The sequence below is a fragment of the Convolutriloba macropyga genome, chromosome 2 (genome assembly GCF_964194025.1).
Source record: "Convolutriloba macropyga chromosome 2, txConMacr16.3, whole genome shotgun sequence".
NCBI classification, from domain to species: domain Eukaryota; kingdom Metazoa; phylum Xenacoelomorpha; order Acoela; family Convolutidae; genus Convolutriloba; species Convolutriloba macropyga.
This window is the reverse complement of record NC_134469.1, coordinates 52,923,258-52,941,712: the sequence shown is the minus strand read 5'-3', so window position 1 is coordinate 52,941,712 and position 18,455 is coordinate 52,923,258. Positions and strand designations below refer to the sequence as shown.

The 18,455-nt window shown below is 34.1% G+C and overlaps 1 protein-coding gene across 1 annotated transcript; it reads left to right on the top strand.

Moving 5' to 3' along the window:
• Positions 1–193: 193 nt before the first annotated feature.
• Positions 194–18,345, top strand: LOC142335345 (calcineurin subunit B type 1-like). The gene is made up of 4 exons (XM_075383796.1): positions 194–499; positions 13,090–13,176; positions 13,336–13,421; positions 18,047–18,345. The coding sequence occupies exons 1-4, from the start codon at positions 313–315 to the stop codon at positions 18,218–18,220; spliced, it is 534 nt and encodes a 177-aa protein (XP_075239911.1). The 5' UTR covers positions 194–312; the 3' UTR covers positions 18,221–18,345.
• Positions 18,346–18,455: the final 110 nt, after the last annotated feature.

Sequence of the window (18,455 nt, the reverse complement as noted above, 5' to 3'; positions counted from 1 at the left end):
TTTACCGTTCTTCTGGAGAGGAAAGCGAACTAAAGGAAGCATCCTTATGTTGCTTTTTGTGTTGTAGTTAGAGATATGCCTGTTTTTTGCTTAATTTACTGTGTTTTTGAGATTAGAACGCGCCAATGCTTTTGTCTCTTTTTCAGTGCAATTACGAGCGCGGCTCTTCAAAATCATATTTCATGCTTATAATTTGAAACAGGAAGTGATTAAAGATTTCTATAGCTGTGATATGATTTCTTTTCAGGTTCAGTAAAGCAAAGCAATTTACGTTTACTTCTCTCAATTTAGCCTGCTAAATTTAGCCTCAATATGTCAAAAAATGAAAGAGCGAAAAGTCGTGTTAGCATGCCCAAAAATGTTAGTCAAACCTTTACTAATGAAGAAATCCGACGGCTCAAGTTGAGATTCAGAAAGCTGGACTCTGACAACTCGGGAAGCTTGTCCATCAAAGAGCTGAAAGTTCTGCCGGACATGACAAGTAACCCTCTAACAGAGATAAGTTGTACTTTTTATTAAATTATCTATAAAATAACTGTTTATTGAAGGAAAAAGTTATATAAAGGTAAATTTTTGCATCGAAAAATGCCTTATAACGAGTGTATGCGGTATGCAGATGAAAATATAGTTGAAATACATAGTGGCAGATTTTGCTCCGAGTGAACTTATGATATCCGGTCTTCTAATCCCTTATAATCTAACTATCTAAAATCATAAATGTTAACAAGGTCTAGTGGTAACTGAGTTCTATAGATGAACTTGACCTTCCGACTTGCAACTATCTCGTCTCTTTATCAAGTACGTCATCTGACCTCATCGACTCATATCACCATCCGATTTCCCTGCAGTGAGACAGACATATACAGACGAGGAGGGTTTGCTATCGAATTAAGTCCCTTATAGCACTTAAACTTTATCCAGTACCAGGTTTTATGATTTTTTCATCCACTGATAAAATGTAGTAAAAGAATAGTTTCAACAAGGAGACTCGTTAATGTGCGTTTGCACATGATGTTCCGACCCGCCTTCATCTACATTTTTGACTTATCTGTCTTTTGACTTACATTTTTGCAAAGAATAGATGTTTGAGGTTAAAAAACTCGTTACATAACCAAATAATAACTGAACTAAATAAAGCCATGCCTCATTGTAACGGGATCTGCCATTGAACAGATTACGAGAAAAAAACAAAACCAAAAATGCAAAAACAAAATTTCTTGGTACGTCAAACTCAATAGCTTAATTTAAAAGCACCTAGTAACAACGTCAAATTACAATCAGACAAAACCCTAACAACACTTATTTACTTTTTTCTAACTACACATCAGATGGGATTTTTCTTTAATGAGGCGAGGTAAAAAGTTGACAAAAAAGAGAAATAATCAGCGAAATTCAAAAATCACTCATCATTTTCAAACCATAATTTCAAAAGTCTTGGCTTCTAACGAAATAACTCTTGATAAGTTTACTAAAAAGTCATGAAACCAATAAGAACTGTCTCTGGTTATACTAAGCCACAGGAACGGACTAAAGATGCAAAAAACTCAAAAAATACGAACAACAAATTACAAACATTGCGATAACACAAATTAGTGAAGCCATTAAAATTATTATCTATTAGCTATTATCTGAATGCTTTGTTTTTATTTCAACTTCTATTTATACTACTTCAGTTAAAGTTATCTTGAATTAAAAAATAAGTTCAATTGAGCAACATTGCAACATTTGATAATCATTGGGATCTCTTACTACGAGATTGTGCTAAAGGAAGACAAAAAGAAACAAAAATATACCAATCACTTAACTTTTTATAAAAATGCACTTAACTTTTTATAAAAATGCATTTTGTCGGACAAACAAAACATCAGTTACGTCATAATATTATTAAGCATGTTAATTTTTAAAATACATGGAATTGAATGGGATCTCTCAATGATAAGAATAAGTTACAAATTGACAAAAAGGGCAACAAAATTTGAAAAAATTGAAAAATCTTTAAAAGTGTACATGTATAATACCGTAAACTTTGACTATTCGCAATAAACTGACTGCTTCGGATTACATCATTCATTCAATCCTCAATTACAGGCTTGTGGGCCGGTCAACATTTTACGGCTACCTTTTGCGGCTTTTCTAATTCCAATTAATTTTTTAACAGAAATGAGATTTTTCTTTATAACAATTTGACTCCAATAATCCACAAACATGAACAAATACATTAAAACCACGAAATTTTTGAGAAAACACGTAGCATCAACGCCTTTTAGTTCAATAGCTTTCAACGGAAGCTAATGAATAAGCAAAATCACGCCTCGATGAGACAACAAGGATGTTTTTCATTCATAAGTCATCAATAGGACATTACAATAGGTCCTTGACCATGAAAATAACAATAAATACAGGCAAAATCCAAAAATTAAGTAGAAAAGTGCGAGAAAGTGTCGAAGGTCCTTGACCATGAAAAAAGGTCCTTGACCATGAAAATAACAATAAATACAGGCAAAATCCAAAAATTAAGTAGAAAAGTGCGAGAAAGTGTCGAAGCCATTTAAACCATAAGTTTTTTTGAAAACTTATGTGTGATCTATTGTACGTCAACTCAAGCCAATGCGACTACCAATGAAAGAATAATGTGTTAAAAATCCAAAAGGAACCAAAAAAATTACGAAAACGATATCCACAAATTAAAAAAAATTATGAAAACTCGTTCATCGAAGTTATAACACCAATATTTAGCAGATAAAACCGCTAACCAAATTAATTTGGTTGAAATAGAAAAGAAGGGGGTCCGATCAATACTGAGACTGACTAACAGGTCACAAAAATAAGTTTAAGATTGATTAATTTAAAAAAAAATCAAAAAATTGTTTTTTAAGTCTTAACAGCCATTAATTTCAATAGCTTTCAACGGATGTCATTGAATACTTTCAATTGGAGAGTATGCCTCAATTATAGGACAAGGATATTTGACATTTATAGGTTATAAATAAGACATCACAATAAGTCTTTTGACTATAGAAAAAACAACAAATACAGGCGAAAACCAAAAATCAGTAAATGTGAGAGAGGAAAGTGTCGAAGCCATTTAAACCATAAGTTTAAACCATGTCCTTGAAAACCTTATCCATGATCCTCTGAAAATCTTCTCCAAGCCAATGGGAGATGTCAATATCAGGATAAAGTGATAAGATTTCATGAGGAACCACCAATAGGAATATATCCAAAAAAAATTTTCAATTTTTTTTTGAAAATGTGTGGCATCGAAGTCATATATCAAATATTTGGAAGATGAAAGCGCTAACCAGAATTATTTTGATTGCAGTAGGATAGGGGTTCTATCATTAATGAAACCAATTTAGAATTTACGAAAATAGGTTTATTATCGGTTAATGATCTCGAAAGTTCTCGAAAAATCTTTTTGAAAGTTTTAATAGCCATTAGCTGTCCACTGAACGCTCTAGATAGGATCACTTAATGGGTATTACGAAACCTATTGCACTGTTAGTCAACAAGACCATGTCATAGGACTCCAAAAAGTAAAACTTCATTAATAAAATTAAAATTACATTTAAAATTACGAGTCGAAGCCAAAAAACACGAGCGATTCCTTGAAAATGATTTGTTTTGTTCATTGGGCTTTATTTGACTGTAAATCAGGTTTTTTTTAATGGAACCCAGATATGAAAAAAAGACTAGTCTCTAGTTGACCCAAGAAAAATATGAAAACTTTTTTTTTGAAAAAGCTCGCAAAAAGAATTCGAATTTTTTTTATAGTAAACTTCCCTATGAGACCAGAACTAGCTTTTTTTCGCCTTTCGTGTATTAGGAACTCAAAATAGTTTCATTTTATGGCGTGAAACGTAATTTCGAATTAATAATTTAATAAAAAATATCTTAATTTGAAGAAAAATTACATTAAAAGTGAACAAAATCATGCTAAATATCGCGTGTTCACACAAAACATCAATCCTCGATAACTCCTCGAAAAAACAGAAATTCAATAAATCTTAGTAAGTTTTCAAAGTTTTGTCAAATGTGGACAAACTTGGAAGCTACTACAAGATAACAGGAGGAATGTAACTTAAAGAAACATGGTTCCCAACATCTATTACATCAAAAATATATAAAGCAGAAGTTCCTGTACGGTAAAGCAGATGGAATAGCAGAAACCGTATCTAAATTCCTAGAGCCAAACAGACAAATTGGACAAGATAAAGCTTAACAAAATTATCTGAAGGTTAGAAATTGCAAATATATCTATATTGTTGAAATGTATAAACACTTGAAATGTAATTACTAGCCAAAATGACAAACCTGCTAACTAGCAGACACCTTAAAGAGCACTATCAATGAGGAAACAGACAAAATGCAGCAGTCATGAAAATAACAAAAAGGGTGTCAGAATTCACTTTAACTTTGGCAGCTAAATTTGAATCATTTTTACATTTTTGGTCGTATCTTGGAGCAATTTTATGGTAATTGGTTTCCTGCGTACCGCTGTCGTAGGTTTTTGTGGTTAATTATCGAACTTGAAGTGGATAAGAAAATTAAATATAACAATTTGAATATGTCGAAACATCAATTTTTGCCTTGCGATTGTCTTCTATGATTTTTCGTTGGGGAATAAAAATTTGCAAATTTTGGATTAAAAATAATCAAGTTTTTGATTTGTGTAAATTTTTCAATCATTAAGTTACTGTTATATTTTGAAATACTATCAGCATTAGTCGTCGTTAATAGCCGTTTCGTCTGTTGAGATGGTTCTTCCTGTGCTCCTTTTGACCGTCTAAAAGAAGTTCAGATTAAATTGATTAAATTTTTCCAAAGAGAATTTTTCTTTAATTTGGCCGCAAATTTTGGGCGATTTTATTTTCCTTGAAGCAGAAAAGTGAACGGAAAACGATAGTCTTGACAAAAAGGAGCTGCTTAAAATTCTCTCAAACTATTTTTCATCTGAGTGACAGCAACTGATTCTTTTTTTTTGTTCACGCGCTTATTGTCACATTTGTTCACAATTTTCTCTTTTTGCTATCTGATTTTCTGACGAATTCTACAAAAAGGATTGCAAGGTTTCTAAGGATGCTTTATCGTAATCTTGTGAATGATTCAAGGGGTAGCTAATTTGTTAAACGATTTTGGGGGCGCATGATTCGGAAAAATTTGAATTTGTTACTTTTGCCTATATATTTTTTGCCCTATATTTTGTTATTATATTTAGAGTTCTTTCAAGTACACTGACTGACTGAGATCAGAAAGAGGGCTTATGTGTTTTGCAATCAGTCTCAATTTAAACAATTTAATCTTTCATTTCTATAGTGAATGCAATTAATTACTTCGATGCAATTTTTTTTTCTTCACGGTGTTTAAAAATTTTTCTATGTTGCCTGACCTGATGTCCTTAATTTTACTTCGTAACATTGATATTTAAAATAAAAAGGAATCCTAACAACAATGTTGAAAAGTCTTTAATTTTGCTGAGCATCAGTCTAGGATATTTGGTCATTTTGACACCAATGTTTTTAATGAAAATTTTAAAAAGAAAATTTTAAAAAACACCATGGAAGATTTTTCTTTGTTTTTGATATATCTTATTTAAATACTCAAAGAGTAATTTCATATTGAGTGTTTTTATATGTAACTAATAATCTGAAGGTTTTAAGGATTTGTTCTGTTTTGCTCTCAATTCTTGTACTATTAGTCACTATGTACTATTGGGAGGAACTATATTCTCTAACAGGTTAGGTTTTTTTTTGTTCAGCCAATTTTGGGCGATCGATATATTCATCGTAATTAATCATGAGTGGTATCGTTAGAAAGCTCCTCCAACGTCGGTTTGAATTAAAAAGTTTTGAATTTTTTTTTCGAGGTGTTATCGAGGTTTAAAATTGTGAACATTTGATGTTTGGGTGTGATTCTGTTCACATGTAACCTCATTTTTGATAAATCTAAGTTTTTTGTATCAAAATTTTAGTAAAAAATTGTTTTTTACAGTAAAATAAGAAACAATTTTGTGTTCCAGAAGACGAGCAGTAATAAAAAGACTAGTTTTGGTCTCACCGGGAAGTTTACAAACTTTTTGTTAATTTCATATCGGAGAGTGCCTTTTTTGAATTTCTTTCGAGTTTTTATTTTTCTGATGTCATTATAGGCAAGTACGTTTTCAAATTGAAGTTTCAGTGATGAAAAATCTCATTTACGAGCAACTGGTCCCTAAAGAACATTTATTTTCTTTTCATGGAACCATCGCTAATGGGTTTTTATGGCTTCGACAATTTTTTCGTAATTTTTAGTGAATTTTTGTGTTTTCCCACCGTTTGTTGCATTTTTCTTGTTAAATGTCTACAGGAAAAATTCAATAAACATAAATCGCAATTGGATTCCTAACTAAGGTCAAGTTAACCTACCTAATGCTTTCCATGTATACCTAATGGTTGTTGAGACTTTGAAATAATTTTTTGAAGCAAAAATTGAACACGTAATGTTCTTAAAGACATTTCTGTGAACCTGTAGGTCTTTCCCAAAATTTATAGGTCCACTAGGTTTAATATTGAATAAAAATTTATTTGGTTAGTTGTTTTGTCTTTTAAATTTTTGTTTTATGACTTTGATGCTATGTTTTTATAAAGATTTTTGGATTTCTGTGTATAATTGTGTTTTTAATTAGAAGTCTTATCACAACAATATTGAACATTCCCATTGGCGTTCAGCATAGTCTTTAATGAACACATAGAAAGTTAGCAGCAAACGACTCATGTTTTAATGGCTTCAACTTTTTCTGGCTTTTTTTTCTATTGCATTTTTGGTTTTTGCCTGTATTTGTTGTATTTTGTAATCAGAAGACTTGTTGTTATGAATAAAGGGTCTCACTGGGTCCCAATTTAGGTGTGAATTAACTTGTTAGATGTTTTGCGTTCATACTTATTTTTAATGGCTCTGATACTACGACCTATATCCAAAATTTAAGAGATTTTTTGATATCATGTCATAATTGCCGTTGTTTTTGAAGTCATCTTTTCAGAATGCCGAGAGATCCCATTGGTGTTGATAGGAAAATGAATTTTTTTTTACGGAATCCTTTATTTTTTGCTTCCGACACTTCTCGCATTTTTGATATCTGGTTTTTTGCCTGTAATTGTTGTTTTTGTAGTCTTAAGGTTTGTAATTGTTGTTTTCGTAGTCTTAAGCTTTTTTGTTTTGTCGCAGGGTTTTTCTTATTTTTTACAGTTCTCAATAGCTACCTTTTAGTGGAAGGGGATTAGGAACCTAATCTATCGGTCAGTCGACAGCTAATGGTTTTGATGATTTTGATCGTGTTTGTTTCTAAAGTTTTCAGAATTTTTTCCTTATTTCCTGATTTGTTCCTCTTTTTGTCTATTGAAACGTATTCTTATCAATGAGAGGTCCCGTACATTGTCTTGTGATTTAAACTTAAACCTTTAGTTTCATCTTGGACACTATGCTTTGTCTTAAAATTTTTGTGATTGGTAAGGTTTTTAGTTTTCCTTTAAAATGTTCGTGTTAACAAGTCCCATTGATTTTCAAATGAGATTCGAGTGAACATATACAATTTTCTGTTTATATATTAACTGAAATAGTAGAAATTGAAGAATATTATATACTTTTAAGATATATGACGTTAATGGCTTCAATTGTATTTTTGTAAATTGTTTGTAAATTTTGTGGTATTCGGAATCTGCAGCTATTATGTATTCCTGTCCTCGGCCTTAGTCTCACCCAAGACAGATCCCTCGAGGTTCTATAAGTAAGTCGATATGGAAAATTTAAGTTAAAAGCTAACGGTTTTTATGACTTCTGAAATTATTTGGGTTAAAAAATTTCGATGTACTTTGAACTTTGCCTATTTTTTTCTTTTTGTCGACTGGCTATCTAGTACCTTTATGAACAGGAGTCTTGTTAGTGCTTTTAAAAATAGATTTTGTGTTTTTGCCGTATTTGTTGGTTTTTGTTTGTTTTGTGTTTGCATTGTCTCATAGTTTTAATAATGACAGGTATCATGAGAGCTCAATGTGTTGTATGGCATTATATAAATCATTTAGTAGTTAGAGTTTATAATGTTTGAGTTCTTGCATTTTTATTTTCGCATGAGTTCTCGAATGCAGTATGACATTATATAATTCATAATTCATTTAGTAGTTTGGGTTGTAATTTTTTTACACTAACATCTATTTATATCTCTAATCTCTTCATTTGTTGGACAATGAACAAAAATTTAGATGAGCGGGATCGGAACATTATGTGCGATCGGAACCTTATACCGCGCCTCTTGTCCAATTTTAACACCATGAATGATTTCTTATGATTTCCCCGTGGTCTGTTGAACCCTTTCAGTACGTATTTGTGATAACTGTTGTTATGCCAATAGTTTCCAGAAATGTTAGAAGCGACTGGTGAGCAGTTGGTTTAAGTCAATATCATGCTGGGGCTTAGAGACTACCTTAAAAGGTAAAGTTCAGGGGTGGTTTAGAGGTTGGGTTTGCAGCGGGGTGAGTGTCAAGCGTGTGGGGCTTGGGGTGCACGGAGTGTGTGCGATGTGTGGAGTGGAGTGAGGTGGTCTAAGCTGCATTTTCAACGTGCAGTATAACTGTCTCCGCAAAAAAGAATTGTGGCTATAGCAACGGTGCTGCACTGTATGCAGGGCAGGTTGAACAACTAGCACCCCCTATTTTGTTTTTGTTTCTTTTTAAATGTGGTAACAATCTGTTGCACGCACGGAATCATGCGAGTTTTTGCGTTGCCCTGTTTGTTCAGCCTCTGTTTATGGATTCCTTTTTACATGGAAGCGCATCTTTTGAGAATTACTCAAACAGGCTTTACAGTAGAAGAAATTAAAGTCTTGATCAAATTTAATGCAAATATACTTCACGTCTGCAACAGTTGTACAGAAAAAAGGGGTCAGGAGACCAAAGTCAGGCTCTCTCAACAAAAATGGATGGAAAACTAGATGATCTCAATTTGAAAGTGGAATCACTGAATAAGCAAATCGAAAAATCAAACGAATTCATTAACTCAATCAAAGCAGAACTATCACAGTTAAAAATAAGGCCGCAATCTTATGCCGCTTCTTTGGGGACAATTGCGAAGGGAAAAGTGTTCTACGCGCGAACGAGCGCTTCTGCTCCCAAGCGCAAACGACAATGGAATGGGTATTCGAGTAAGAGGAATCCCAGAAAATGAATCAAAGTCACTAGACGAAAGACTTCATGCCGATATGAATATATGAATGCTATTGAAGAGATCTTGTGTTACCTAAAGAAAGTAGAAGACAAGCGACTCTGTAAGGTCACGCGTATAGGAAAATATAACCCAGAAAATGGTCCGAGAACCATCCTCATAAATCTAGAAAGCCCTATTAGCAAAGAGCTAGTGCTGAAATCAGCCTTCAGGCTTAAAAACTTCAGTCGGCGAGTCTTCATAAGCCCTGAGCTTACCCCAGAGCAATTAAAAATTGAAAATGAGTGTCTGAGAAAAAGACTACTGTATATTGCCAACCACATGTTCTCAAACACAGATGCTACAGTCCGAAACTTGATCGTTGAGACCAAACCAGGTGACAGATGGGTAGAATATAAAGACAATCTGATTGAAAACGATTTTGCTGGCGCATCGTCAGCCGACGAAAGCTGACTACGAAAAATAACAATCTTATCTTAAAACGTCCGTAGTATTCTGAAACCCGAGCGTCGAATGAAATTAACGAACTGCCTGACAACTTTTGACTTTGATATCATCTGTCTCACGGAAACCTGGCTGGCGGCTGAAACTTCAAATAGTGCGCTTTTATACCGAACTATGTAATCAACAGAAAGGACAGAGAGTCAACTGAACGCAAATCAAACCATGGCAGTGTTTTAGTAGCTCTCAAAAAGGCATTCCGTTTGAAACAGTTAACCTAAAACTAACTCATGACTTTAGCACTAAAAATAACAATCAGCGAAACCTCAATTCTATTGGCCTGCATGTATGATCCCCCGCACGGAAGTCGCTATCAATGGACTACTGAAAACTTTAAAGCTACTGACTGAATTATGCAACTTAACAAGTCAGGAAATGATTCAATGCACTCTGATTGTAGGCGAAATAAACCTCTCAGGGAAAAATTGGGAAGCAATGGACTCTAATGATAACTATGAATCAGAGGTCCTGGATAAACTGATAGAATCAAACTTCTCGAACATATCAAATCAAACGCTAGATGGTGTCCTCACAAATAATCCACATCCAGTGATAGAATGCTATCAACACCAAAACCCTCACAGGAGGTGAACAAGAAGCAGTGTTCAGATCACCTACCAATTCTGACTTTTGTGTTTCTCGGCACAGTTGTCAAAAACTCCAAACACGTGCCGTAAATTTGCTTTCAAAAAAGCAGACTGGAAAAACTGAATCAAGCCATTGAGGAAAACGCCTTCAAACTCTTCTGTTTTAGTAATGTTGACTCATTATTAAACCAATGGTACACATGAATTAGACACCATATCAACAATCACATTCCTAAAGTAACGAAATATCGAGCAGCATTGCCTCCTTGGGCCAGTAAAGAAACTTCTCACATGATGAAGCAGTTGAACACCAAAAAAATCTTTGAATTTGAATCTCAGTAGACTCCTCAAACTAAAGAAGCTGGAGAAGCAGATTTTGAAACAACTGGACATCGATATAAACATATTCGAAGACAAAATTTTCACAAGCAGGCGTTTTAGCAGTATACAAAATTACCTGAAATGTATCCGAAATCCCTCAGTTTTGCCAGCAACAATCAAATTCGGTAATGAAAAAGCCAGTAGCGACAGCGAAAAAGCCACCCTTTTCAATTTGTTCAAAAATGTATATAAAAGTAAAGAACCTCGTCTACTGAGTTACACAAAAAGCAAACTTTTCTTTATAAAAATTTTGCGCCTGGAAATTGAAGAGCTCTCACAAAATTTAGATCTGAACAAATCAGCAGGCCCCGATAACCTAGGAAATATTATCCTCAGAAATTGCGCTAAGACTCTGAGTAAATCTCTCCTATTACTGCTCCAAACAATCCTGAATAAAGGAATTTTCCCGGAACTCTGGAAACTAAGTCAAATCACGCCAGTATATAAAGAGGGAAGTGAAGCCAATGTCAACTGCTATAGGCCCATAAGTCTTTTATGCTGCGTCTCAAAGCTGTTGGACAGAATAATTTGCAACCGAATATACTCACATTGCAAAGACAATCTCTTTGAAAACCAATTTGGATTTAGACAGAGGAGGTCTGCTACAACTCAACTACTACTTTTTCTAAACTCTTTGTACGCCAAATTTAACGATGTGAAAACGAAAGAGTTGTCAGTCCTCTACTTAGACTTTGCAAATGCCTTCGACAAAGTCTCCCACAACAAGCTAATTGAAAAACTGCTTTTATTCGAAATTGGAGGAAATCTTTTAAAGCTGATGGAAAGCTACCTTAATAGAAGGTAACAATACGTAAAGATTAATAATTCTTTTTCCGAAAAATTAGAAATCACTAGCGGTGTTCCACAAGGGTCAATCTTAGGTCCTCTGCTCTTCCTCATCTTCATAAATGACCTTCCATCAGAAACTCCTCTCACTGAAAATTTCGGTTTCGCAGACTTCAAACTGATTAGCGTAAATCAGGAATAATTAAAAAAAGAGCGTGGAAGGAATCGAAAACTGGTGCGATCGAAATCACATGACTTAATTGCATCAAAATGTAAACTTCTCTCTCTTAAAAGCGACCAACAGCGTCACTAAAAAACAGGCGCTAGGAGAGGTTGATAGTCAACGGGACCTTTGCTTTATTGTCTCTAAAAATCTTAATTGGAATAGCAACTGTAATCACTGGCTTTCGAAAGCAACAAAAGCATTCTACCAAATAAAACATGACCGACATCGCCTCATTAAAAAATAAATTGAATGCCTACACTGGCTATGTCGTGCCAATACTATCATACTGTTCTCAAGCTTGGCTCCCAAACAGACAGCAGATGAAGAAAATTGAAAAGCTACAAAAAAGAGCCACTTCATGGATACTAAGTAGAAGGAACTGCACCTACAAAGAAACGCTAATAGCGCTTAAACTGTTGCCCCTAAGCATGTATGTCGAATTGCACGATTTACTACTTTTACTATCGTTACTTGACAATAAATTCGACATCAAAGTAAACTTCGAATATGAAGACTTTAATTCCCCTAAACAAAGCGCAAGAGGGGAATTAAAAATGGCAAAAAATTGTCTAAGGAAGACTGATGAAAACTTCCTTCAAAAAGCCAAACTACTTTACAACATCTTTTCCAAAGTTCTTTCTGATTCAACGCAACTATCGAGCAAAAAACTGAGTGACATCTACTGGAATTTCTTTAAAACAAATTACGACTTTAACAACAAATGTACGTGGAGAATCTTATGTAAATGTGGGAAGTGCAACCCACGATCGAAAATCGATTAGAAATAGGACACGAAAACAAGGGTGCCTTGGAGCACCCCTGGGAAGACCCTTAAGCCTGAACTACTACTACTACTACTACTACTACTACACCCAATGAAAATTTTTGTTTCACTGGAAGCAGTGTGTTCGCTTTTGTCTACTGTTAGGCGTCTAAGCAGGTGCAACTACTGTGAAAATGGACCATTACTGGATGTGAACTAGCATCTACTTGCAAGCATAGTGTGCTAACCATCTGGTCTTAAGCTCTGGATTTGGGTCATCTCTTATAACCCGTTCTCATGTTCTTTCTTGCTCCTCAAAGCTTCTTTTCTCTAGCGAAGTATACATTGAACAAGTAGAGCTTCTTGTCAAGCTTATCTTATGCACAATTTACATTAGGTTGTTCTCTCGCAACCCACGAGCATCTACAATTGCATCTGTTGAGAGCAAAAATTTCGGATTTCTTTTGAAACAAGTAATTTAATATTATAGCCGTATGGCTGAATATACTTGCAAAGATAAAACTCAGCCCAGAAAAAATTTAACAGTGTTTTAAAAGTTTACAAAATGGCAACATCACATTGAATTCCATTTGACACGTTTGAGTTTTTTTTCGCGAAGTATATTTAGTGTTGATAAAATGTGTGGTTGTACAGAATCATAGACATTCTGGACACTGATGGTGATGGAGAGGTAGATTTCGAGGAGTTCATACAAGGCCTCTCTCAGTTTAGCGTTAAAGGTAAAATTTACACAAGCATACAATGGCTATTATGCTTTTCCGTTATTTTTCCCCGAATCATCCCCACGTTCAATAACTGTTTTAATTCGCTTTTCTGAATGAGAAAGATCGGGATTGAGCTGAGATTGTTTTGAACCGAGTTGTCTTAATGTTACTCAGGCGACAAGATGGCCAAACTTCGTTTCTCGTTTCAAATCTACGACCTGGACAAGGACGGCTATATATCAAACAACGATCTTTACCAGGTAATGCATCTGATTCCAAATTTTATGCCATCTACAAAATCAATTGTTTGTCTCGATTGGTGCCCAGCTCAGTAGCTCGGAGTAACAATGAATTAGCAAAAAAACCCTACAAAGCCGTTAATCTTCCGTGGTTGTTAATTAATTTGAAATTGCTTTAGGTACCTATAATTGCTTTAGTTCAAATGAAATTGGTATTAAAATTGTATTTTTAAATTGCACGGTTAATTTCAAAATATGAGCAAAGAAAACAGGACATTAAACATTGTTAGATTTCAGAGTGTACTTACAACAAGGAGTTTTTTAATAAAGCTTTTCCCATAATCTGCAGACTAACAAGCAATTATTTCATAAAAAATACAAGAATCGTTTTCGTAGGTTTGCCAAGGAAACAAATGAAAAATGAAAAAGAAAAAAGTAAATTGGGGTAATATATACATCTGTTCATCTTATATAATTTTTGTGCGCTCAGATAAAATGACATGAATGAGTCAAAACGAAATATGTTTCTTCAGGAAACAAAGGTTTCTGGACATGAAAAAACTGTACATCTGTGTAACGGAACCACCAACTAGTCTGCTAAATTTTACAATCTATAGCCAATTCTGAGGAGTAATAAAAACTGTCAACAAGAACGAGACCCACGCGTCTGTGCTTCCCAGCTGTTTCCGACTTAACAGGAGCTAAGAGGTGGTCAGGGCATCTTGTTCTGTAAAAAGTTGCTCAAATATTTGCTTCGTCTTTAATAGTCAATTGCCTCTACTGAAGTAATGAGCGAAGAATTGTTGCTTAAAAGATCTTGCAACAAGTGCCTAGTTAATTAGTAGCTCAGATCTTGGTGTGTTGACGCAGTTCTCTATCAACACATTTCGTGTCAACTATCCTATTTCAACGAATATATATATATATATATATATATATATATATATATATATATATATATATATCCGCACTTGAAACAGATTTTTGTCCTCATTTTTAAAATAGGCTTGTAGGAGTAAATATTTTCGTTTGTTATAGCTGCCTGGAAATTGGATTAATCCGTCACAAGTATCCGCGCAAGACAATTTCGCAGCAACGTGAAAACCAATGAGGGGATATTATCACTACTACCTGAGATTTGTTATTATCTACGGTTTTGGACACTTATTGTTCCGACCGCCTGTTTAGTGGGCAGGGAGGAACTATATACTCAAATGAGTTTTTCGTTCAGTCAATATATTCATCGCAGAGAGTTGTGAGTCGTATCATTAGACAGCCCGTACATTGTAGAATATGGAATTAAAAAGTTTTTTTAATTTCGTTTTTACAGAGTTATCGAGGTTTGAAGTTTTGTGAATATTCGTCAATTTTGCTAATTTACTTAAAAATATGTTATTTTAACTGTTAAGGATATGGGAGGGTTGCTGAATTGTTTGATATCCGTTTCTTTGTCTAAATTTTTTCATCAAAAATAGCACAAAATAGGCTTTTTGGTACAATTTAATTAGATTTGGTGGAAATTGAGATCCAAAAACCTCTGACACCAGCTCCGTCAATTCCACAAGAGAGCTATTTGAACGTCGGCTTCCTATAAGAGTCATCTTGGGTTAAAATTTTGCCGGTTTTTTGCAAATTTGTCTCGATAAATATACAAAATGCACCTTTTTTTGTTCTTGAATTAACTCACTTTACTATTTATTGATCTAATTCGCAGACATTTGGAGCAATAAGGTGGTCTCCTACACGCGCGGCAAACTCAGGGATAGGTTTGATGGCATCATGAATTCTTGCAATAAGAATTTCAAATTTCATTAGGGCGCTCGCTGACTTAAAGTTTGCTGTTGCTTCTTTTAATGTTGATTACCGAGAAATTTTCCAAATAACGACCCAATTAAAGACCGCTCCTTTTTACGTAAAAAGGAGACCGATTGAATATAGTTTGATCCCAGAGAAAGGCTACTGGCGCTGACGAAGAGCTTTAGTAAACTTAAACTGAATTCTTGGGTTTTGCCTTCATTTATTCTTTTCGCAGTCTGGTTCCTCTGTCTCACTAACCAAAAATCCAATTGGTTTCCTTACGTGGTGTAAGTAAACCGATACAATATTTGTTTTAAGAAAATTACAGTGATTTTTTGTTTTGTTAATTTATCTTATTTCCGTCAACTTGTAGCTTAATTTTGGTAATAACCGGTCAGCCTTTTTTATATAACGACTTCATGGCTTTGGTACTACGAGTTTTCATACAAAATATTTTGATTTTTGTTTATAACTGACCATTTTTGCTTTTTTTAATTCTTAAAGTACTAAGCAAATAAAAGCAAAAAGAATTCAGGTTTATGAATACAGAATTGAACTCATTTCATATTTTTAGTGTATAATTTATGGTTTAAGGGCTGCAACACCGTTGTCTTGCGGATTTTCAGAGTTTTTTCGCCCGTATTTGTTAATTTTGTTGTCTTTAGCAATGTATACGGTAAACAACTGTCTCAATAGCCAACTATAGATGTATAATTGAACCTGATGAATGACATAAGTTGATAGCTAATGATTCTATTGACTTTCAAATTACTTTAAATTATTTAATTTTTTTGGTATCGTTTTCGTCGCATTTTTATAAGTTAGGCTAATTTTTGACAGCTTTCAGTTTCTGTTGCATCAAACAACATTTTTTCTGATGGTTAAACGTTTTGACTTAAGTGCTTCGACAATTTGTATTCGAATTTATGTGAGTTTAAGATTTTTTTCAATATTTGTGGGTTTTTTTGTCTTTTTGATCTAGTCCATTTACAATGACGACTTTTTGATGTTCAAGAAAGACACAAGTGAAGATATAAATTTGTCGCGGCTTATGTCTTATAGTTTTAATGGCTTCAACGCTGTTGGTTCGTAAAATATTTAAGTTCTGCTTGTATTTGTTTTTGTAGTCTCATTCCTTAGGCTCATTAATAATAGGCGCAATTTAATTTCTGAGAAGTTGCAAGATAAATTGTCTGTTCTTTTAGTTGAAAGCTTATTTTTTTATGACTTTCGAAAGTAATTGTTTTCAAAAAAGTTGATGGATGTTTGAGCTTTGCCCATTTTATAAATCTTATCCTGTTGAATTGTGGCTTAGTATCTGTATAAACAAGTCACTTCCCTCATCTAGTGAACTACAGCTTATCCTTTTTAACGATTTTGTTTTGCAAGGAAGGTTTCTGTTCTTGGAATTAGAGTTTTCATAAGATGTTCGTGATTTTTGGACATTAGCCCATTTTTTAGGTTTTTGTTTTCTTTGCAGTATCACAATAAATTGTAGTCCCGTTGCCATTTGAGAAAAAATATTAGTGTTCTTAGTGAGCAGCTTAAAGTGTTAGTGGCTGGGTCATAGTTTTCGTGCAAACTTTAGTTTTTTTTCACCTGTTTTTGTCGTTGTTTTTGTGGTCGTATGATATATACTGGATAATGAGAGGTCGCAATTACTTTCTATCGAGGTATAAATGAATTATTCAATGATTTCTGTCGACACATAATGAGTTTAATTTTTCTGATTTTTTTTTCAAAAAAGCAACGTTTCTTTGATGAACTTTTTTAAACGTTTTTTAGCAACGGCAGTCAATGACAGGTCTCCTTGGCCCTATAAAGTAGATTGTTTTATTCGTTTAATGGTTTGTTTAACGGTATATTAATTTTAAAAATTTAATTGTCCTGTGGTAGACAATTAAGCGAAAAATGTAGATGAGTGGGGTCGGAACATTATGCGAACGCTAATTAATGAGCCTCCTTGTTTGTTCCAGCATCAAAGTAACTAGCTAAAAGCCTAGGATTGTTTTTGTCAGGAAAATCTTCAATTAGCTTAAATATCAGTTCAATGAATAAACCTAATTACTTACAACCTTATTCAAATAACGAAAGGGTCTTAGAAGTATAATATACGTTTGTAATATTTTGTATTTTTAATCCGTCCCTATTAGTGCAAAGACATGAAATTTTTGGAACGTGAGACGTGTCCTTAGTTTGCTCAATTTTCTCCTGAATCTGTAATTTTGAATCTGTAATTGTTGAATTCAGTTCTTTCATCCTTTGTCCTAATTCGGTGTCAGGACAATTTGCCCAATTCCATTCTATGCAATGTCATTATACCCAACCTGCCATCTTACCCAATGCCAACTTCATTTACCCTATTGTTAAAATTACCAGAAGTACTATTTAACCGACTAAATAATTAAATGGCCCATGGGACTTGATATGAAACTATCACAACCGAACATGGGATTTTTAAAGGCTATATATAATTACTCGGCCCATGGGACTTGATATGAAACAATCACAACCGAACATCGGATAATTGAACGATGGGATCAAAGAGCATTGGGTAAGTTGGCATGGGATAAAATGGCAGGTTGGGTAAAATGGAATTGTGTAAATTTTCATGTAGCCCTAATTTCAATTGACGAAATCCTTTCAGTGCTAGCATAATTAATTGCTCTGAAACGAAGTTTGTAGCAATTATATTCGTCCTGTGGTCTTTTCGCTGAAAACGGCTTTTTGTCAACTAATGAAATTCTGAATCGAAGATCAGGAAATTTGACTGCACAGAATGCATTGCTATGATTGTAAAGGATTAAATGAATAGACTTGTTGTTGGAATCTTGGTTTTGCTCCCACAGGTACTTAGAACTATGGTGGGGAAGAATCTGGAACCAAAAGAGATCCAGCAGATAGTGGATAAAACTATGTACTTGACTGACCTGGATGGTGACGACCGGATATCGTTCGATGAGTTCTGCAAGGTCGTAGAGTCAATGGACGTCTTCCAGAGAATGACTATCGACAAAATTTGAATGATGAAGAATCGCATAACAATTAATTGCGGCAACTCATGGCAGGACAAATAATTACGCCAATTCATTTAAACTCTGTGCTTTGTTGTGCGTATTATGTTTAATAAATTTTCTGTTAGTCTCAAGTTTTTTCCGGGATGACTGCAGCTAGAATAAAATTTTCGGTATTCCTTTCTCCAATTATGACACGACGCGACGTGCGAAATCCAACTTGAATGATACCTCACTGTCATGA

Excerpts from the sequence above, each read along its gene's own strand:
- LOC142335345 (XM_075383796.1), top strand. The coding sequence starts at position 313 with ATGTCAAAAAATGAAAGAGCGAAAAGTCGTGTTAGCATGCCCAAAAAT. Across the intron at positions 500-13,089 it reads AAGTAACCCTCTAACAGAGA|GAATCATAGACATTCTGGAC; the intron begins TAAGTTGTACTT and ends TGTGGTTGTACA. Across the intron at positions 13,177-13,335 it reads CTCTCAGTTTAGCGTTAAAG|GCGACAAGATGGCCAAACTT; the intron begins GTAAAATTTACA and ends AATGTTACTCAG.